At 45.3% G+C, this 22,744-nt stretch overlaps 1 protein-coding gene across 1 annotated transcript in view; it reads right to left on the reverse strand.

Annotated features, from left to right (window-relative positions):
* Nucleotides 1-22,744, reverse strand: part of TEX264 (testis expressed 264) — a 126,165-nt gene that overhangs the window by 77,790 nt on the left and 25,631 nt on the right. Inside the window, exon 4 of the mRNA XM_019537091.1 lies at nucleotides 19,378-19,599. Coding sequence (XP_019392636.1) covers nucleotides 19,378-19,599 — 222 coding nt within the window. The remainder of the gene's footprint in view (nucleotides 1-19,377; nucleotides 19,600-22,744) is intronic.

The raw sequence follows: 22,744 nt of genomic DNA on the forward strand, positions 1-22,744 counted from the left end.
GTTTTCATTTGCATACACACATACACAAGTGAGACCCCTTCAACTTCCTATTGCTTTGACCCCATGTTTCTGCAAAGCCTGTGAAGGAGGTCAGTGAAAAGGAACAGGCTGCAGTTCCAAGTCCGCAAGTCCTTTCACACTAGTTAAATATGTTCCCTCCAACCTCTGGACACAGAGAGGTGTTGAACAGCATGCAAAAGGCCTGACTGGATCTTTGCCTCATATGATTGCACAAGGCCAACCCTAACCCTATGAAATGAAAGTGACTGGTGGGACACCACATCCTATGCCAATCCTTTTCCTTGAGGCCTAGATATATTTCCCAGTATGTACATGGGCATTATTTTACCCATCTTGAAATGTAGCCACTTCCTGGGTGAAGCACGGGAATCACTTAACAGTGCATAGCTACTCTACACAACTTCAGAACAAGAAAGGCAAGCCCTTACTAAGTAATACCATACCATTACTGACATAGCAGCAAGCCAGGGAATAGGGACCAGCCTTCTCCATGTTATGAGAAGAATCAGTACCATGGTTTTATGTCTCATCTAAACAACTGATCTTTAAAGACCTCCCTAAAATCAAGACACAGAGCTGGGCAGGTCCTGAGGTCTCCCAACCAAGTCCACAGCACAGTTTGACAGGTGAGATGTGAGGCACTCATAGCCCAAGATGGCATGGCAGCAGGTACAAGGCTCATTTGTGCTTATCACATTTGAGACATGGGCAGCTGGCATGCCACCCAGCCAGTCACACACACCAGCCGGCACGAGTCATTTGCTGCCAGTCCTGTCAGCACAGCTTCCAGTCCTGGATGCAAAGAGCACTCAATGGCAAGTCACAGGTCACCTGCCTGTCTGCAAAGACCATGGAAAAATTGACAGCTGGTGACTAATGGCTTGGGGCTACCAAACGTTTCCAGAAGAGAAGAAGCAAGGAGAAAGTTTGGAGGCTTGCTGTGAATGGCAGCAGAGTGCCCCAGTCTCCATATGCTCTTTTACATATAACGTCAGAGCAGATTTCTTTGCAGGAATGGGTTCCTCACAGTACCTTTCTGTCTTTACCTGCCCTGACTGGCACAGAGTTTTGGAGGACTTGAGATGCACAGGATTTTTAAATATTTCCCATCAGTTTGAGGCTGGTTTAACTCCACTGATTTCAATGGCATTTCTCCAACATAACTAAGATGAGAAGCAAGCCCAGAGAAACTCTTTGCAACAAGAAGGATGATTTAGAAACACAAGAACATGGCTTCCTGGGCTGCTGAGTCAGCCCCTGCATTCACAGGCAATTGTTAACCCAAGTAATTTCCAAAATCAAGACTTTAAACCTTTACACGGTGCTAGAGAGCACAATACTAGGACCAGTGATGCTGCCTTATCACAGGAGGTACGTAGAAGCAGAAGATGCGGCATCTAGCACCGCAATGATAGGGAAACAGTTGGTTCATATATGCTCAGGCGAAGCTAGGACGAACTGGAACACAGAAGAACATGTTTCTCTTAGGCATAAGCCTAGGCCAAAGATTCTGGATCCAGATGCCCCCGAAATGTAAGCATCTTTCTATTTTGAGGGTTTGGCTTGATCCCTAGCAGAGGTAAGGGGCCAGTTAAAAAGTCTGGATCCGGTTTTGTTCTTGATGCAAATCCCATGAGGGTGCTTTCTGCTTTCCATGCCAGTGCTTGTCAGCTAGTGAGCAAGTAGCGCTCAGAACAAGCCCTAAAATGTCTAAGGGAGCTTTTATTTCATAAACATAAATAAATGAAAGTTGCTATGAATGCAAAACTGACACAGGTGAGTGTTGCCAGCCATCAGTGAATGTTCAAGCTTGCTAGTTAAAACTCTTTGAAAACCAGCTGTCAATAAAAGTTAACGAAAAATGCATCTATTAGGGAAAGAGGCAAGATCATTTTGAGGAAATGCTTCCAAGGCCACGTCTCTTATCTTTCCTGTGAGATGGATACAATGAGCCCATTACACAAGTTCTTGGAACATGAACGGAAACGTATAATAGCAGCATCAATGGTCTCAAGTCAGCCACAACAAACCTACAGCAAAGAATGCCAGTCCTCCCCTTCCCATAATCTTCCCCTTCAGGCATACAGGAATAATTAAGCAAGTCTTACACCAGTCCCAGACATTCAGCTGACCTGGGCTCTGGTGAACAAGCAGATTTCAGAGGCAAGGCCTCTTCATTAAGGGCAGGCACCTAGCTGCTGCCTGGAGTGGCAGCTGATTGGGGCTCCCATCCCAGCAGCACATCGGAGTCAAGGGCTCTGGTGCTTCCCTGAGGCTGGGAGTGGCGATCAGCTAACTGGCTTGCTACTTGCCAGTGCAGGGGGAGCCTGGGATTATGATCTTACGCTCCCCCCAGCACCAGCTATATGGTCCAATTGGGATCTGATCCTAAATCCCATAATCACACCTCCTGCCATGCACAAACAGCATGGCAAAAGGCACAACTGTTGGGATCATGCATTGATTCCATCACACCTTTAACTGAGTATTTGCCAGGGACCCTAAAAGCACATTGTTACAGGGTCTCAGATGAGGCAATCCATCACTACGGTACATTGGAGAGAGAAAGTCTTGCAGGCTTTTATATAATCTCCTAGATAAAATCTTTTAGAATCTGATCCTCCTCTCCTCCTCCTGGAGAACATCAGGTGTAACAGCTGGCATCAGCAGGACTGCACCAGTATGAAACCCAGGCAAAAGAAAGGAGAAACGGTTTCTTTTTGTAAAATCTGCACTGGTTCTGCCATGAACTCAACCCATGCTGTTAGGTAAGTCACTTAATTTCTGTGGGCCAGATCCTATTCCACATGGACTTAGGCATCTGGGTGCGACCCTACTCTACCCTGTTTGAGTGACTGCAAAACAGTTAATGAGAAAGGTAGGTGGGTCCTCTTCCTAGATTTCAGGCTGAGAAGTGGGCACATCTACACCTTCATTAATGTGTATTTGCTACTGCGCATTAAGTTTAGTACCTCTAATATGACATACTACATAAAGGTGCATTAGCCTGTGCACAGTAGCAAATGCACAGTAATGCTAATGCACAGTAATGCTAATGCACAGTAGCAAAGGCAATTTTTTTTGTGAGGCTTAATGTGCAATAGACTAATTCTACAGCACATTAGTGTATTAGCATGGTTTTTGCTGTGATGCGGTAACGCGCAGTAGAATAGGCTACTGAGCATTACGGCATCTCATGTAGATACACCCAGCATGTTAGAAAAGTAATAGCATTAACATTTTTTCAGGGACTTGATTAGGGTAAAACAGGCTCATGCCTAGGTGCCCAATAGGAGGAACAGAATCGGGTACTCTCTTGTCTCACTTAATCTATTTGTTGAAGAGCTGTAATATACTGTGAAATACAAAGCAGGTGGCTTTGTAACTTTTATAAGGTACTTCAAGGTGGAAGGTGCTATAAAAATAAAGAGGTATGATTACTCCTAGTGACTTCTCTAACAAAAAGAAAAGTCTCACTCTATGTTGCAGATCTATGCTCTGGGGTGCAGCAGAAGGGGGAAATATTAACAATATCCTGGGTTTAATTTTAAATGAAATAAAAGCAACTGTTAAAATCTGGCATTCAGAGAGCAGTTTCCTCCTCTGAGTTCCCAAACAGCAGCTCCTCCGCCATCCAGCACACAAGACAGCAGCGTTGTCAACAGGGCTGTCCCGCTCCACTGCACACCACACCAACAGTCAGTAACATGCCATCCAACTCAGTGTGATGCAATGCCAATGGGGGTAGAGGAGGCAGAGCTGATGTCTAGTACATGTCACAGAAATGCCATGTTGAAAAGGTTTCCCCTTCGGTGCCCTGTGCCAGGTCTTTGAAATACATACTGTTCCCAGTGAACTGATCCCTGGGCCCATCATCAACTGGGCCAGCTGGGCTGTTTCTTGACAGCAGCATCTGAAGCAATTTTTGAGGGAAAACAAGTGGAAATAATTCAATAAGGGTTCCTCTAGGGTGCTACCTTCCAAATCCTGTTGCTGTGCATTCTTAATTTGTGGGACAACAATTGTAACTGACTGAAAACTCAAATGTAAGTGTGATGCGTTCCAATTCCAAATTGTGAAGGTGCCCAAAACCCCAACTGATGGATGGGAGTAGGGAAGAACTGATCTACTTCAATTATAAGCTTGGAATGAACAAGTTTCCCACTAACAGAGATAGGGCCCAGGACACAGCATGCTGAACTACTTACAAGGGTCTGTGCTGATTACAGCTGCGAGGCAGCATGGATCAGTGGGAAGAATGTGGACAGGACCTGACTGACCTAATCAGCTGGGGCACAGAGTGGCACAAGTACACCTATATTTCCAGTCTGGGAGCTAGCATGTACATCACTAGCTTGGGTATCTTTGCGGTGTGCTGCTTGGAACTGCATAGACAAGCTCTACCTGAATGTGTGCTGGGTAAGTCTCCCTGACAATAAAATTAGGATAATTATACTGCCCTTTCTTCAGAAAGTGCTTTGAGAGCCTTCATTGAAAATCTCTACATATTAGTAGTTGCTATTAATATTCAAAAACATCCATGCTGGATTTTTTCCATGGGAGGTGATGCATCCCAGGGAGCTAAACAGACTGTCTGCACTTCTAGACGATCAGGCTGGGATTGGCAGGTGCTTGTATGCACCATTCCAACATTCACATGCATAATGTGGTTATGCATTTATAGTGTGCCTATGCAGTGGGCCATCTACACACAGGATTTGCACTTTTCACATGCCAGTCACATGACTGCATCTACATTCCTGCAAATGCACACACATTTCTGTGGTCCCTGAAGTCCACATCCTTATTCCAAGTCCCAACCCCTGGGTACGGCAGCTTGTGATGCTGTCAGTTCTGGTCTCATCTCTGCTATCAATCCATGTTAGAGAAGTCAAATCCTCTTTTACTCTCAAGGGCTTTTCTTCCCTATTTTTATTTCATGCATATAGATTATTTAATGACCAAAGGCAGGAGGGGGACCAGTGCCCCATTTCTTAGAAGACATCCATAGGACTGACTTTGAAAAAAAATGCACAGAAATACATTTGGACTCAAAACATAAGCCATTCTATGCAGCAAGGAACAGTTAATGGTTGCAAAGCTTTGTGCTTCTCCAGCATCCTATATTGAAGAATAACAATGTGCTTTTAAATCACTCAGAGATTAATCCTCACTACTGGCCTTGTGAAGCAGGAAAGTACTTTGCGCCCCCACCTCACATTACAACTGGGGAAACCAAGGTATGGGGAGGTTAACTGATTTGACCAAGGTCTCTGGGCAAATCAAAACCAGAACTCAGATCTCCCTCTAAGGCACTGTAATCACAAGCCTATTTTCCCCTCTAATTAAAAGGTATAAATTTTAACATGACCCCAAGGAATTGCCTCTGGTTCAGTTTGGGTCAGAGACTTCTAGCCCAAGGGTTAGCCGCCTTTTAGCAACGGCAGGATGAAGCAGCCCAGTCTGAAGGCAGCCCACTGCTTGCGATACAGCCACTGCCATTGCTTCCTCTGCTGCCAATCACCATTGAATGCCACAGCATTCATGATGGCTGGGTGAAATTGTTCAATAGGCCATATCCAGCTTACATCATAGGATTCTGACCCCTGTTCTTGCCCAATACGAATCCAACTAAACCAAGCCTAAATCCTCACTGCTATAAGGATTAAAATATGGTTGTTTTCCTTATCTGTCATATTCTAATTGCCTCTGTACTCTCTGGCTGCCAACTGTAGTAGCAGAGTGCTGAGACATCCAGCTGTCACCAAAATTCCAGCCCAATTTCACGTACCCCTGAGGTATAATGCAGTTTAAATGAAGTCTTGGGATATTTGGGTGCCTCTCTGAAAATATGAATGTTCTCCTATAGCTAGTTTTAGTGCTGCACAATAGGATTCATTTTCAGCTCTGGCAGCACTATCCCCAGTGACTTCTCCCACGCCAGAGATGAATCTGATTCCATGTCACCACACTCACGTATTGACTCCTCAATGGAAGAGAATCTCTTCTGAGTTTCTCAAGTCAATTATACCATTGTCACTATCACTAAGATAACACATCCAATTCAATAAGATAATCACTCTGTCCCCCAGGAAAATCCATGATTCCCAAATACGCACCTGTAAGCAGCGTTCCCTCTAAGCTGTGTAGCCGCACAGGCATGCCTGGCAGTGCAACACGAGCACACCTGCGCAGCCATGACACCATGCTGCTTAGAGGGAATGCTGCCTGTAAGTCTCAGAAAAGCTTTCAACTAGTACCAGCCACTGGGCTTCATACTGAGACACTCTCACTTTAAGATACATTTCTATGTTAAGTCTTATGATGGCTGTGGATGAAGAGTGCTGATAGCCTACAATGAGTATGACATGTTTTCTTTCTTGCCTAAAGTCAGAAGGGACTTTCTGTCTCTGCAGTATAAATTGGTGGCTGAGAAAGCAGAAAGGATTCCTGGATTCGAAGAACACACACAGATTCTGGAGCACCGGAGAGCCTGAGGAATTTCTGGGCAATCAGATTTAAGAAGCATCACTTCCTCAGATTCAGGGAAGAAAGAAACCAATCAGCAAAGACTCAGGAGAGAAAATCAGACAGAAGATTGGTATTTAGTACCTTCAAAGGAAAATGAGGAAGAGATCTATATGACTGGAGGCAGAAAAGAACCAGGAAGTTACAGCCTTGACAGAGAAGAGGACCTGGAGGAATTCTACACAGCTGGAAATTTCCATCTGATACCAGATCTTCAGTGTGAAAAGCAGTAGAAAACTTCTCTAAAGATCCAATGGAAGGGAAAGATACAGGTCACCCTTTGAATAGCTACTCAGCCCAAGTTTTAGGGAAACTGCCCACAGAGAACTCTTCAACCAACCGAGGGAGAAAAAATTATCCCTGTTGTAGGGAGAGTGGAAAGAACATTTTGAAATGGTCCAGAGAAAACAGGATGCTGCATCTTCTTACATGAAGGTAAAAGTGCAATGGGATCTACTACACAATCCACACAGTTGCACCTCCTGTCATGCCACATGTGCATGGCAGGAGGTATGCTTGTGGGATCATGTATTAGATTCCATCACACTTCATTGTCCATGCAGAGGAACACCAGGGTTGGCTCCCCCTGTACCAGCAAAAAGCAAACTCCCACAGCTGGTAACCCCCTTAGCTGAGGGGCTCCCAGCCACAGGAGCACCCCATGCACACCTGGGGCTGGGAGATCGTGGCTGTCATGATCTCCCCAGCCCCAGGGGTTTCACACACCTCTGGGACAGCTGTGCCACTCAGCTGCCAGGACCCAGACTTGGCAGTCGCTAGGGCTGAGAGTTCCCTCAGCTGTAGAACTCCCAGCTCTGGCTGGACACAGTGCACCTGTGCAGCTGGGAGCCTGGCTGGGCAAGATCCTGCTACATGTACAAATTAAAGCTTGATAGTAACCAGCTATAAGGTTACTACATATTTCCAGGTCTAACTTTGTAGCTGGTTGGAGCTTTTTATGGTGTGATAAGTACTTTCCATGTGTAGCTGGTCTCAAGGTAATTGTGCAATTAACCAGTTAATTGTGCAATACCTGTAACATGTAGAGGAGGCCTTAGAGTAAGTTGCAAGATGACATTCTAAAATTACACCGTTTTTTGAGACTGACTGGAGCAAAGAACCCCCAGTGCAATGCACTGATGGCACTGCTGTGCAGAGGAATTCACAGCTGGTATCTGGTATCAAAGAACACAAAAGGATAATGAAGGAGAAATACATCCAAACGATCTACTCTGACACCTGCCCTGTCCCATGAGCAAATGGGGTCTAGAAGTGAAGTGGTGGATAAGTTAATGGTGTAAGATAAAGGGCTTGGGTTTAGTAGAAAACTGGTCTCCCCTTTCTCTGTACTGCCTCCATCTCACTAGATGGGGAACAGAATTTCTAGATCAATGTCTGGCAACCTTTATGGGCCATGGGCCAGAACAACCCAGCTCCAATCGAACACAGGCCAGGGATTTTCAGTGGCATGGGCATTGACTGCACCCAAGCCAAGGCCAGACAGTTGGGAGCTGTACCCATGATGCTGATGATTCTTCCCTGCCTGCTCCAGCTGTAGCATGGGTTCAACCAAAATCCTCTCCTGCTAATGCACCAAGGCACCAAAGGACATGAAGAGAAGACGAATTTTAATTGCTCATTTACCAATGATAAGACACTGGTAATAAACAAGAGGAATCAAAAGTGCTCATTTATAAGCATTAATTCAAACTAGTTGATATCACTGAAAACCTGGTGGAATGATTCCCATGACTAGAATGTTAAAAATCAGTGGGTATAACTGGCTTAGGAAGGATCAAATGCAGAAAAGAGAGTGTGAGTGGCACTCTATGTCAAAAAATGACAGTACCTGTTTTCAAGTCACTGACAATCACTTGGAAGATAATGATCCTGAATCCTTGTGAATCAATGTCCTCACAGATAACGCAGAAGATGGGGTACTAGCTGGTGTTGGCTACAAACCACCAAAACACACTTGAATACAAGACAAACAGCTCTATAAGCACTTATCTATAATGTGTAAGGAAAAAGCTGCATCATGGGGGACTGAGTGACATATGCTAGAAATCTGATGCTGCCGGTACCAAAACATCCCTGGAATTTCTAAGCAGAATAGATGACATTTTCCTAACTCACAATGTGTTGTATCCAAAATGGGAGGGGTGAAATGGGTGTGGGGGGAGATCAACATTAGACCTCATATTAGCAAATACAGGAGAGCTGATCACAGAACAAAAAATTAGAAGCAGTTTAATTATAAACGATCATGACTTCATCACGTTTGTCAGAAGCCAACAGAACAAAATCCAAATACTTATATGTATTCTGGGTGCTATAAAAGGCCAATTTCATAATTGTTTTCAGCTTTGCAAGCCAAATCACTGGGGGAGAAAATTAAAACAGAAAAATGTGAATGATACTAGAGAATTTTTAAAGAATATTTAACTAGATGTCCAGAAAGCCACAAGCAAGACTTTCATGGTTTAAAGAAACAAGCTGGTTTAGAAGGAAAGTTAAAGCAGCAATAAAAATAAGAAAACTATAACAAATAGAAGAAAGGGACAATTAATGATAATGAATACAAATCAGAAGGTAGAAACTGGAGAAACCTGCTAAGGGAAGCACACAAGGGAAAATCTATAACCAACTGAATTAAGAAAAAAAATAGTTTCTTAAGTTTATTAGGAACACAAACAATCTTGACAATGGTATTGATCCATCACTAGACAGAAATGAAGAATTATCAATAGTAATGCCAAAAAAATAAAAGCATTCAATAATCTTTCTGTTCTTCAATTGGGAAACAGCCAGATGACATAAGCCATATCACAGGAGGATGACAAACATTTTCCATTTCAGTGGAAACTCAGGGAGGCTGTTAAAAGATAGCTACAATACTTAGACAATTTTAAATCAGAAAGTCCATATAACTCAGATCTGAAAGTTTTAGAAGAGCTGTTCAACCTGCTCCCTGGACCAATCATGCTGATTTTCTTAGAACACTGTGGAGGTTGTACAAGACCAGAAAAAAAACTAAAGTTGTCCTGATATGTAATGGGAAACAGGACAATCCAGGTAATTACAGGCCTGTCACAGCCTGCCATTGATCCTGGACAAAACAATGAAATAGCTAACTCAGGACTCAATTAAAGCAAGTCTAGAAGTAGGGAAATGCAATTAATGCCAATCAATGTGGGTTTATGGAAAATAGATCCTGTCAACTAACTTGATATCTCCTTTTTGATGAGATTACAAGCTTGATTGATAAAGGGAATAGTGTTGATGCAATATATTTAGATTTCTGTAAGGCATTTGATTTTATATCACACACCACTTTGATTAAATAACTAGACCTACAGAAAATTAACATGACACACATTAAATTGATTAAAAACTGGCTAACCAACATGTTTCAGCAATATCTGTAAATGGGAAACTATCACTGTGAGGGTTGGAAAGCTCAGTTCTGCACTGTACGTTAATTCAGCTTTTTTATCAATACGCTTGAAGAAAACAAAACCTTCACTCATAAAGTTTGCAGATAAAACAAAGATTGGAAAGTGATAAGAAAGAGGACAGGCCACAAAGTGTCTTAGTAAACTGGGGACAAGCAGACAATACACACTTTAAAATGGCCAAATATAAAATTATACATCCAGGAAGAAAAAAAGTAGGTCATATTTTGATGAGAATGGATTCATCCTGGAAAGCAGTGACTCTGAAAAAGAATCAGGATCATAGCAAATAATCATCTGGATATAAACTTCAAGTGCAAAACTAACTAAAAAGCTAGTGCAAATGTTGGACGCATAGACAGAAGAATATTGAGCAGAACTAGGTGTTATGTTTGACTGCCCCTGGAATACAGTGTCTATTTCTGCTGTTCACAGTTTTAGAAAGGCTGTTGAAAAAATGGAGAAGGTTCAGCAAAGAACCATGAAAATGATTAAAGGTTTGGAAAACAAGCCATTACAGCTAGGGATAGAAATTAAACATAAATCAGTATAAGTGATCAGAAACTGGTTCAAATCTGTAACACAATGGAAGTTCAGTGCACATAAACAACTTTCAAAATGCCTGAAACTGGTTTAAGATAAATCTGGATGTACATAGTATCACATTTAAGTGATTTAAGTTAAATCAGGTTATTGAAATTCTATCCCAGATCCTCTAGATTCAAATAACTCACAGTCCCCCAGCATCCTGGGATGCTTTGCACCTCCCCTGCAAACCCTGCCTTGCAGGGTGGGCAGGCTAGCCTTGGCTCAAGCTGTCTGCTCCAGCCAAGCAGGGAGGCATGTTCTAATGCACCCCAGCTTCTGGCCTGAGCCACTACAGGCATGTGGCTGCATTTCCAGAATCAAAAGTGAATGTCTGTTAACTTGCTTATCAGTTCAACTTATGCAGCTTAGACTAACCTGTAAAGATTGAATCGATTCAACCCCGGGCTTTCTGATTGCTTGTACTTAGCCCAAAAGAAAGACTCTAGAATCTGAGTCTTTTGCTTTTCAAAGAGAAATGTATAGGGCAACTTGATGGCAGTCTCAGAGTACCTACAAGAGAAACAAAACTCTAACAATGAGCTCCTCAATCTAGCAGATGAAGAGATCCAATGAAACAGACTCTAGATGCATTCAAACTAGAAACAAGATATAACAGTAAAGGTAGATAACCAATGGAACAACTTATGCTTCTTGTAGAGTCTCCATCACTGGCAATCTATAAGATAAATCTGAATGTTTTCCTAGAAAATATGCTCTAATTCACAGAATTAATTCAGGCAAATCCTATGCCATGGATACGGGAGGTCAGAACCAATGATCACGATGGTCCTTTCTCGCCCTGTAATCTATCAAATCATGAGTTTATTGCACTAGGCACATACTTACCTCTACTAAAAGAAGCCAGGGTCAGAAAGTAGTGTAGTAGCTGGTATTCACTGTAGTGACTGTCATCAGGTTGCCTGCTTTGCTTAATACTATAGGTCTTCCCAGCACTTGTCTTAGAAGTAAATCTATTATGATGGGAATGATGGAGAATTTGCAGTGGGATTTCACTACAGTCCAAAGGAAATACTTGAAAAAAATGGCCAAAGAGCCTAAGTCTCATTTTTAAAAGTTACAGTGGTGCTCAGGATCTTAAGCATCACCAGAAATTAATGGAACTTATACTTTTCAGTCATTTCCAAAACTGGGACCTGGGTGCCTTTGAACCTTTTACCCCAAAGCCTTATATCACCATCAGGCTCAGAATGGAGTATTCAGAGCCAGAACATAATATGTTCCAGACTAAACTAGGGCTACAGCAAAAGATAAGAGAACAGCAGTCTAGAAGATGGAACTGTTTTTATCTAAAGAATAAGCAACAAGTATGTAAGTTTCCTCTGTACTAACCCACCATCATGCCTCAATCCTAACCCAAAGGAAACATGATCTCTACAGCCCATACAGGTCTTGGCTTTCTGAGATTGCTGACAAAAACGGCCAGCCTGAGCCATGTGCTTTGGGGGCTGCAACAAGGGCAGGTGTCCACTAAGAAAGTGGCCAGAAACTAGGCCATCCTTCACAGAGAACTCTACAAACCAGATGGACTTCCCCGCTAGGATACAATTAAACACCTCACTGGCTGCCCAAGGAGCCGCAGGGACAGAAAATGCAAGACCCTCCAGGTCTCCAAATGGAAAGTTTAGATTTGAGAAGTCCAGTACACATGCATGCACATGCATGCAAATTGCCACAGAGGGCTAATTAAACTGAAACCATGGATAAACGGTCCCTGAAATGGCAGGAGGTTATAGTTTAATAACCTGCCCACAATGTCATTAAAAATGCTCACTCTGGGAGACTGTCTTTAGAGAAACTTATTTGCATACCATGACCTGCTACTGTGGGGACCTGGCAGCTGGAAAGGGAGTATGTGCGCACTAGAGCTGCCAGGATCAGCCTCAGCCTCCTCTCCGATTCTCACATCCTGCATATATCCGATACGCTGCTGCATCTGTGCATCTCGTGTTATGTTACTCTTACCCTCCTGCTCCCAACCCTGTAGTTGGGTTCAGTTGCTGTGAGTGACAGATAGAAGGAGAGGTGTAGTGCGACAAATAGGATCCATTTGGACATATGCCTCACATGCCTGAAAATTTGTTTCTGAAGACATGCTCCACACATTATGTTTGGGGCAGTGTTTTCGAGTAGTTAGAACAGGACTCTTGGGTTTTAGTCTCAGCTCTGCCACCAGGACACAAAGATGCAGCCTTTTTCTCTGCATTTCAGTTTTCTCAGTGCCAACTGGGTTGGTCCCAACCTAACAGGAGGCAGAGGTGTTGTGAGGTGTTAGATCCAGGCCTGGGAGATTCTGCTCAGACAGAAAAGATTGGAGAGGTGTTAGGTAATTTTATTATTGAAGACGTTGCAAAATAGCACCAAGTGACCTTTGTTCATTTTTCTCCTGATTGCTATGGGTTGTGCTGGGGAACAGTCAGAGTGCAGAATGCCAGAGTCAAGTGCCATGTCGGTGCACAGCGTACTGGTGAGAGAACTGCCTGGAGGCCTGTTGCAGGAGACTGAATGCTGGGCCCACCATGGAGCCTCAGTTTGGTTCCAATCAGCTTTATCAGCTGACAGTTCTTCTTGGTCTCTGTCTACTTCCTGATGGGTGTATTCCTGCCTCAGGTTCCTAAATTAAACAAGTCCTCTGGGTCTCTGCTGTCTTTGAGTTTTCTGCCTACTCACCTTCCAGAAACAGCAGCAACATAAATGAGCCTACACTAATATGGCATTGTGAGGTGCAGTGGAGCAAAGCAGCAGCTCCATTCCACCCAGATGTGGCTGTGCTTCAGTGAGTGCCCAAGCTAACGTGGGTGCCAGTTATCTTGAGGAACGGTGCAATGTAGACAGTCACAGAGCTCAGGTTCACTCAGGGACTGGGCAGAAGATTGTGAATGTTGAGCCAGACAGTGGGACTCATAAATGCAGCACCACTCTCCTATGAGGAAGCTCCACCAGGAGTAGTGGGAAGCGGTGTTGCTGAGGACCCACACAGCGCTGGAATGGCAGCTTTAAGCTGTCCTGTTTTTAAGAGGGCTGCAATCTTGGTTCACCCATCTGCTCAACATTCAGAACTTGTACCCAATCCCTAAGTGAACCTGAGTGCAGGGACTATATCTGTTCTGCACAGTTACTGGCACCCAAGTTAACCTTGCCCAGCCAGTCCCTACCAATGTAAACATGTGCTTACTGTTTCTGGACTCAACTGTGTGTGTCTAAGGGCATATCCCCCAGTTCTTGGTGAAATGCTCTAGGTTCCTTTCCCAGCCAACTTATATGTTAATTTGTATGTCCTCTGGAGAGAATCATTGGACAATGGAGAGGGTTACCAACACTTGGGCACTTCAGCCTGTAGCCTCACTGCAAAGCGTGTAGATTTCAGACCTAGTTAAACTGAAGCCCATTTTCTAGCTCATATCCTCTGCCAGGTTAACTAGCTAGACTTGGTGCACCACCAACCATGGGTGACTATCCAGTGTGGATGGCAGCAGGGCTAAGGCTAAGGGTAAGAGGCTGTGTTCATGCAGCAAAGACATCTGGAACAGGAGAGGTTAATATGCTTCCTGCCCGCACACACTGCATTAGAAATGGACTCACCTGCGAACGGGATGGGAGAGAATGACATTTCCTTCATTGCTTCTCTTTTCCTTGCTACTCAGGGCTCCCTCCATGCTCCCACCAGTTCCACTTCTTGGCTTCTCATTATGTTCTTCTTCAGTCCTCTAAACCTTCCCCACCTCCGGTTCCTGGACTCCCCTGACCTCCCTCCATATCATTTCCTTTGTCTCCTGATGTCTTATCCAGTCCCATCTCCTGCCTTTGCCTCACTGTCCTCCTCTTGCCAAGAAGCTCTGCCTCCTGACCATCTCCTACCCAATCCTTTTCTCCTCTTGTTTTCTCAGGACTTTCTTCTGCATTCCCATTCTTAACCTCTCCTATTCCAGAAGCAGCTACCAAGCTCCTCCTGTACTCACTACCATTCCCTATTCTTCACTGTCTATTAACCCTTACCTTATGGCTTCCGCACTTCTCCTGCCTCCTTTCAGCCTTTCTCCCCATCAGCCTCCCTCTTTTCCTCAGCTCTGCTTCCCTGTCTCTTTATCTCAAGCTCTTCCTTCTCCACAGCTTCAATTCTTGCTTCCATCTCCCACACCCCCACTCCCAGGGCTTTATTAATGGGTTGCTAAGTTGTCCTCCCCTCTGAGATGATCCAATCCATTTGAACTAATTCCTTCTCTCAACTGGAGACTGCATTTCATCTCCATAGCTGCGGCACTTTGATGCTTCTTATCTTTTCTAATCCTGTTCTCCTCCTCTCTGGATCCCGCGGGGAGGAAGAAGCAAAAAGGGGGTCTCCCCTGCTCGGTGCATATGACCTATGACTCTCATTAAAAGAATCTTTTTCAAGCTAGACACTGCAAACCCGTCTCACTTGCGTCTTGGGTTGCAGGAGGGAGGTGTTGGGGGAAAAGCTATTTGGAGAAGCTGTCTCCATGACAACGCAAATTCCCATCAGAAAATGTGCACAGGTCACCTGTTTCCATGAAAGTTTCTCTCGATGTTTCCCCACTGCCTCTCCAACAGGTGCCAGGGGAGCAGGTGCCATTTTGCTGTGCCAGCAAGGAAAAGTTAGCATATCTACAATTTTGGGAAAGGCACCTGTGGGAATGCTGACTACTGACCGCTGCAGAAGTCCACAGTCCTCTGCAATGGCATGCAGAAGGAAAAGAAGCTTGGGGTCCTGATGGCACACAGCAGAGGAAGAACAACAGCATGACACCTCTGAGGGCTCAAGAACAAACTTGTGTTAGCTGACAAGCAAAAAGGAGCTGTCTGGTGACAAGCCTGGTCCCTAGTCCCTGTTCACATCAAACCACACGATTTAACAAGCGTGGCTGGATCTACTCAGCACGGGCACAGGAATGGAAGAGCAGTCAGTGGGACTAAAGTGCTCAAAACAGAGCTGTACAGGGAGCCCAGGGCTGGAATAAAAAGAAAGCCAGCAGATGGGAATCAAGGAGCAATAACAGGGCTGTGTGGAGAGCCTAGGGCTGGAATAGCATGGAGGAGGAGCAGGGCACTGGCATAAAGGACTGAAATAGCACAGGGGCACTGGGGGTGGGGTGGAACTGTAGGTAGGAACTGAAGTGCCTTTACAGACATGCCTGGAGAAGCTAGTACTGCTTTTACTTGCTGTAACAGTGGCTGAAGCCAGGTATTATGCCACAGTCCCCTGTCCCTTGAGCAATGAAACAGGTAATGGGTGCATTTTCAACTGGTACTACATATACCTTCCTCAGGGTACCACCCCCCCAGATCATCATGACCACATCTCAGTCCTAATAGCAGGGGGTGGGGATGGGTCAAACTTGGACAAAGCCCCCAAGGACCAAAGCAGAGGATAGAGTCATCGTAGAGTCATGGTGTAAGCAGCCCTTGTGCCAGCCACAAATGAGAAGTGAAAATGGGGGAAACTGGTAAGGACAGGGAATCCCAATGAGATTCTGCCTTCTTGACACACTGTAACACATGCTGGTGTTGCCCTCTAGCACAAGTAGGCTATGGAGGTTTTTAGGGCACAAATTCATGGCAGAGCAGCAAATGAAGCCCTGACTGACCACATCACTGACATAGCCTTGAGGGCCAATAATCTGGTCAAAGATCCAGGAGAGGGTCAGGGCCTCTGGGTTCTGCTCTCATCTCCACTACCAACTGGCTCATAATCCTGGCCCAAAGTCACCTAAATCTCTCCATGCACCTGTGTTTCCCAGCAGTATATGACAGCTACTTTTTTTCATAAAGTGCTTTGAGATCTATGAATGGGAAGTGCACCATAAGACTTCAGTAATTACTGGGGGTGAAAAGTGTGTAGGCCTGCTGTGTGCTGTCCTCCAAACAAAAGAATATTTGATCCTGGCCAAAGGCTCAGGAAATGGTAGGGAGATGACCTCTGATTTGATTTTCACCTCCACTTCACTCTAGGGACAATGACTAACTACTCGGATTGACAGCAATGCTCTACCCCACATAAGGGGATATGCAATATAAAACCCAAAGCAATATATGCCTCTGACTTAAGATTCCCAACATGGATGCTACCTGGTGACACTGTGCACAGACCTGAGGTGTGGGGGAGCAATGCCTGAACAGACATCCCTGCCTTGCCAATTCAAAAGGGAAAGGCTGAGTTTAGGACGTCCCCTGTCCTCCATTTTTTCTGAACATGCGCCATTCCCGAAAGCTGGATTTTTTTTTTTTAACAGAAAGGCAGCTCTCTCATTAAATGCTGCCAGGTGTTCCCAGCACAATCTGTGGCTCCCTTTTTAGCTCTAATGATTTCATCTCGCGTGTGACAGATGCGCTCTTCAGGACCTTTCCTGGAGCAACACAACGTCATCTCTGCACTATCAAGCACTGATTTAACAAACCTGATGCTCCCCCAGCCACCCCAACCCTCCTCCACACACACACACACTATGCCCACAACTTATCACAGGGTAGCAGACACACATCACTCATAGAAGAGCCAAAGAACTGATCTCCTGTACTGATTACACTGCTGTCCTCTAGCACTGAACATTTCCAGGAAGAGGTGTTAAGAGGGCTGAGCTACAAACACAAAACTGGAAGGTAGGTACTGTACCCTCCACATCCTCCACCAGTCTTCAAACCCCATACTTTTAGCAACAGGATGTGGGCACAAGTCGACAGACAAACTAACCCATTCATGGAGATAAGCACACCTCCTGCTGGCTACAGCAGGAATCTGCCCAAGCACTGAACAGAATAGAAAAGGCTGTTTGCCACAGCCTTTAACATACCCCACTGCAGATCGTGGGCTGGTGCTAGCGCTTGGCTATCAATTTTGCAAGGAAAAAACAGGCTGAAGATACTTTTCACAGTTTCCCACATGGCTGGGATTTTTGCCAGGACTGGGAAGTATATAAATAGCCATTTCAAGATGAGCAAATTCAAGTGCCTGCATTTGATGGCGGGATGCCACAGAAGAACATGTGCTCTGGCCTTTCCTAACTTCGAACTAAGCTTCAGCATCCTACACAGGCCCCAAGGTCACAAGATGCTATCATCACAGTCTCCACTTATCACCATGAGCCAAGACTGGCAACTACTGCTCAAGAGAGGCCATAGGGATGTGGTTCCTATCCTGCTCTGAACAAAGTTCAGGCACATTGATAATAGACTAGGTTTGACCCATTCTAGGACTTGCTTTCATTGTTGAGTTAAATCACAACAAAACGTAAATTTCATTCCAACTGGGCTGTGCCCAGGGGTTTCTCTTTAAGGCTTCCTCCATCCCTGACCCCAACTCTCTCTCCATTCGGAAGTATACACTCCCGCCTGAATCTGTATAAGTCATCAGAAGAGCCCTACATCTACCTTCAGGTCTCAGTGCCTGAGAACCTACTACAAGACCCACAAGGACTACAGCTCAGGACTGAGGTGCCCTAAAAAGGCAAGGGTTAGCTAGGACTGGAACAGCAGTAGGGGCTGTAGGTCAGCCAAGGTGCACCAGTCCTGGGGCAGCCTAGAAATGTGACACAGACAGTGGTGCAGATCAGGACAGGAGCTAATTGTCTGAGCTATGGTGGGCAGTCTGCTTCCAGCCTGTCCTATAAATACTCTAGTGAGTCCATTCATACTAACAAAACTACTGAACATTTGCCCACTGTCAGCTAAGAATCCCAGGGATCTATATTGGTATCTCAGACTTTCCCATAGCTCCCTGCTGCTTGATAACAGTTTCCTTGCTGGGTGCCAGATCCTTCTGCAGGGCACCAACCCAGTCTGCTCTGCCCTCATGTTTGTGAAGGATGATAGATATTCCTGCTAGCTGGATGACAAGAATGAGGGTGTAACTTGCCCTTCAGGAAACAGCCCATCACTAGGAAAAACCTTGGGCTGAGCTTGAAGAAAGAAAGTGCCTGCATCTGACAGCTGAGAGGAGTTTGGGGAGGGTGGGTTGAGACACATAAGGAAGGTGAAGTGGAGAGTTCACAATACAGCTTGACAGAGAAATAGCAATGAAAGATGAATGGAGCAGCAGTTGCCCAGAAGACCATAGGTAAAGGGATCCACCCTGTCTCCATCACCCTACACCAGGATTCCACAGTAATCACGACCACCTTCTTAAGGCAGAGGTACCTAAATGAATACTTCCTCAGATAGCCTGCTGGGCAGCAGAGATCTCTAACATCCTGCCACATGCCCACAGAGCAAGGGCACACCGAGCCTGGGCAACCCCGAGGGAAAGATTTATGCTACAGACTTCTCATTCACTGGTCAACCAGTTGGAAATTGCTACCCAACTTCTTTGGAATAATCTGCAAGGAAGGTAGGGAGTTGAAACTGACCGGTACAAGCAGATGTCAAGTTACAAGTAGATGTCTAATCCAGTAAGCGCTGGTACGCAACCAACACTTACGGGATTAGATTCCTAACCGCTGGGGAGCACTTTCACATAGAAACCCAGCCATTGCATTGGTTGGGATGGCAAAACCTCATAAGTGTTATGAGGTGATAAGCCATAACATCTATAGGAGTCAATGGCAGGAGAGGACCCATGTCCTTGTAAGTGAATAAGAGGACATTATTATTGGTAAACTACCTCCTGTACCCAAAATAGCAGGAGAGGATCTTAGGCTATGTGACCAAACACCAAGAATTACCAGAAAATAATGGCATCTATAAATTGCCAGTAGCATGAGAAGGCATGGCTAACATGCTGTGAATCTGAGACATTCCACGTGCAATGGTCACTCACCTTGATATAAGTGTCAAGAGCTGGGTGAACCCGATTCACTGCCAGGTGGATAGACAAGGGTGTGGTGAATGGGAAGGTGGCCATGACCACATGGCTGGGAGCTGGAAAGGAAAAGATCTTGAAGCCAAACTTCTGGAAGAGCTGGATCATCTCCTCTGATGGCTTCTCCTCACCCTCACTCAGGATGCGCCCCACAGCATAGCGGCATTTCTCAGGCAGCACCTAAGCAGATAAATGAACAGGTGACATCAAGGAGGGAAAAAAGGCTGAAAAACATCTGAGCCAAGGTGGCCAAATTGTTCCACAATGACCTCCTCAGAAACCCAGCAGCTTTCTAACTTGCCAGGTGCTACAGCTGGACAAAGCACAAATGATGCATTGCAGCAAACTGGGGTGGGACAGAAACCAAATAGCACCGCAGACTGCCAACCTGCCCCCTTACAAGCTTGGGCAAGGGAAAGCCAATCAGTTGATTTGTTTGTTCATTATGCTGATCCATAAACAATATCAATTCAATGACTCCAGAAAGAAAAACACTTAGGCACATGCTAGGGAAATATCCATTATTTTATGTAAAGATAGTTGTAAATGAGAAGCATTGGGCAAAGGCATGGCACCTTGAAAACGAGTCTCCATGGAACTGGGCCAAGTAGAAGATTCTTCTATGGCCTCCCCAAGGTGGTTCATTTGCTAGCCAGGTCCCCCACCATGCTAGCAGAAACAGCACTTCATAAATATAGATCAAAGAATCCTCACCACTGTGTGATGGGAAAGCATGATCCCCATTTCACTGATGGGACCAAATGAGCTAAGAGTTAAAGGAACTCACCTACAACCATTGATCTCTGCTACCCAGTGTCAGCCAGAACCAGAGCTTGGAGCTCACAGATCCTAGGCCTATTCAGATCATCTTTCTCTTCTAAGTCACAAAATGGCATTTAGCTTTACCCGTTCCATAAAGCTTATATCCCAGCCTGGGATATAAGACTCAATTCTATTCTACTGCCACAAATTATTCTATTCTACTGCCTCTGTGTAACCATGAACAAGTCATGAGCTACTCTGTGCCTCAGTTTCACTGTCTTTAAACTAAAAAGAGCACTCCTCCTTTCCCTTTGTGACAGCCCTCCCTTTGTGAGATCATTAGCTATTCATCTACCCAGAAAAGCCAAATGGGGCTGAATCAGTCATCACCAAACACCTTGCAATGCTGGCTATGAAATAGCAACAAGAGATTGATAGCCACTTCAAAGGCTCCTTGCTCCTATCTGCACATCAAGAACCATTCAGTGGCTCCTTTAACATATGTGGGCACTGCCATGTTAGGAATCTGCTGGCTGTATATTAAACAAGCTCTTGAAGTTTCTGAGGCCACAGTCCTGAGCTAGCAATTCCATCTAATCTACCAGCTATCACTTAATTGGCCTGCTTTACTGCACCCACTCATTGGTGTATTCAGTTGACCTGCAGGATTTGGGCTAATGTATTTTCAAAACTCCCTACACAGGCAGAATCCAGACAGAGGGTGGGACCTGTTCCTCTGCGGGTGGAAGGTGGCCAACATAGGGTTGTGAGCAGCAAAGTAATGTCATTGTACCAAGCTGGCACTTGGTATGGGTGCACAGTGAACATGACTTATACTGATCTGGTTTCTATGGGGACCAAATTCAGCTCAGTATAAGTGGGTGCAACTCACCATGAAGCCAATTATGGCATTTGTGCCCACATCAAAGAGGAATCTGGACCCATGAGTGGTGGGGAGAGCCCCAGAACCAGTTAAACAGCATGGGAGAGATTCTTCTTAGTTGCTTTTGCTACTCCGATCATTTATTTTGTACACTCCCCCTCCCCCTGGCTACCACAGACCAAAGTGGGAATGTGACAGATATGGGTGAGCTACTCAGGCATGGAGCACATAGTATAGAGTCCAAATCTGTCCCCTTCCTGGTAGTCAGCTTTAGTCACTATTTTTTTTAAATATAGCACTGTTCAGATACAAACTTCTCTTAGCTTGGCTGTTCCTACAGCTCCTTACCAACAATGCTCAGCCCACACTCTGGATCCTTCCTATCTTGCTTTCTAGCCCATCCCATTTCCCTGTTGTTCAAAGTGGGTAAAGAATCCCCTGTCCCCTCCCAGCCAGTGCCAGGGCCTTCCAGACAGATCCTTGTAGCCTGCTGGCCAATGTCATATACTTCAGTTTTACAGTCAACTCCCCTCCGACAGATCAGTAACATCACTGATTAAGTTCTCAATGAATATGGCTCAGAGCCTTACTACACCACCCAGAATTTGGGCCCCAAAATGTCAGCACATCATATATACATAACCATCCCATAGGAAACTGTGGGGTGCCAGAAAAAAGCCCTCTAATTTGACTAAAATGGAAAGAGAAAAACATTCAGTCTTTGCAGATGACAAGCAAAAACTCTTGGTGCAAACTCAAGCTCTCAAAAAATTGAGCACTGCTTTAAATAAGTCCAAGACAAGCAATAATATCCCTCAGTTTACAAGAGAAGGAACCAAGGCACGGAGCAGCTGGGGTTGGCTCAAGGAACATACCCAGAGTCAGTGGCAGGGTTAAGGAAGGGCCTTGGGCATCCTGCCACGCCAGCCAGAAGCCCAGCCTGCCTCTCCTTGGTGGAGGTTTCCCCTCAGCTGGTCCGTAACGACCTCTCAGCTAACGTGCAAGGAAAATAGAGAGGTTAAGGTACTGTCCAGGGAGTCGAGCTTGAAAGAACCAGACAAAACAAACTGTTGACTGCCTCCTACCTTGGAGACTTCCATTGCCCCAGTCCCTGGTGTGTGCGAGTATCTCCCGATCTCTAATGTGGTTACCTCTCCACACTCCCTGAAGGCAGGAAAATGCAGTTATCTGTTTTACAGATGGGAAATTGAGGCATAAAAAGGGTGTGTGACTTGTCCGAGGTTCCTCTGAATCTGCAGAGGAGCGGATAACTCAATCCGGGTGTCCTGCATCCCAGCCTAGTGCCCTGCCTCCCAAACTGTCTTTCTAGAGCTCCTCACCCCCCTGAGGCTCTGCTCAGCAAAGCTGCCTCGCAGCACTCCTTCTGGGGAAACCTGTCCAACCTATTCCTCCTCAGCCAGGGGAACTGTGGCCATGGACAAAGGGCTTCCAAGAGAGAGGGAGCATCACTGCCACAAAGCACTCTCTCAACCACGGTCTAGCCTGCTCCAGCTGGTTGTTTCCAAGCTCTGTGTCTTTGTTAGATAAAGCAAGATCACTATCAAAGGCTGCAGCCAGAGCACCAACTACAAAGAACCAAGCAAGCGGCGTTCTGCCACTCCCTAGACCCAGGGGTAGCCGCTGTAGAGCCACTCTCACCCAAGGAGCATCCACAAGATG

The sequence above is a fragment of the Crocodylus porosus genome, unplaced genomic scaffold (genome assembly GCF_001723895.1).
Source record: "Crocodylus porosus isolate Cpor-Errol unplaced genomic scaffold, CroPor_comp1, whole genome shotgun sequence".
In the NCBI taxonomy this organism is placed as follows: domain Eukaryota; kingdom Metazoa; phylum Chordata; order Crocodylia; family Crocodylidae; genus Crocodylus; species Crocodylus porosus.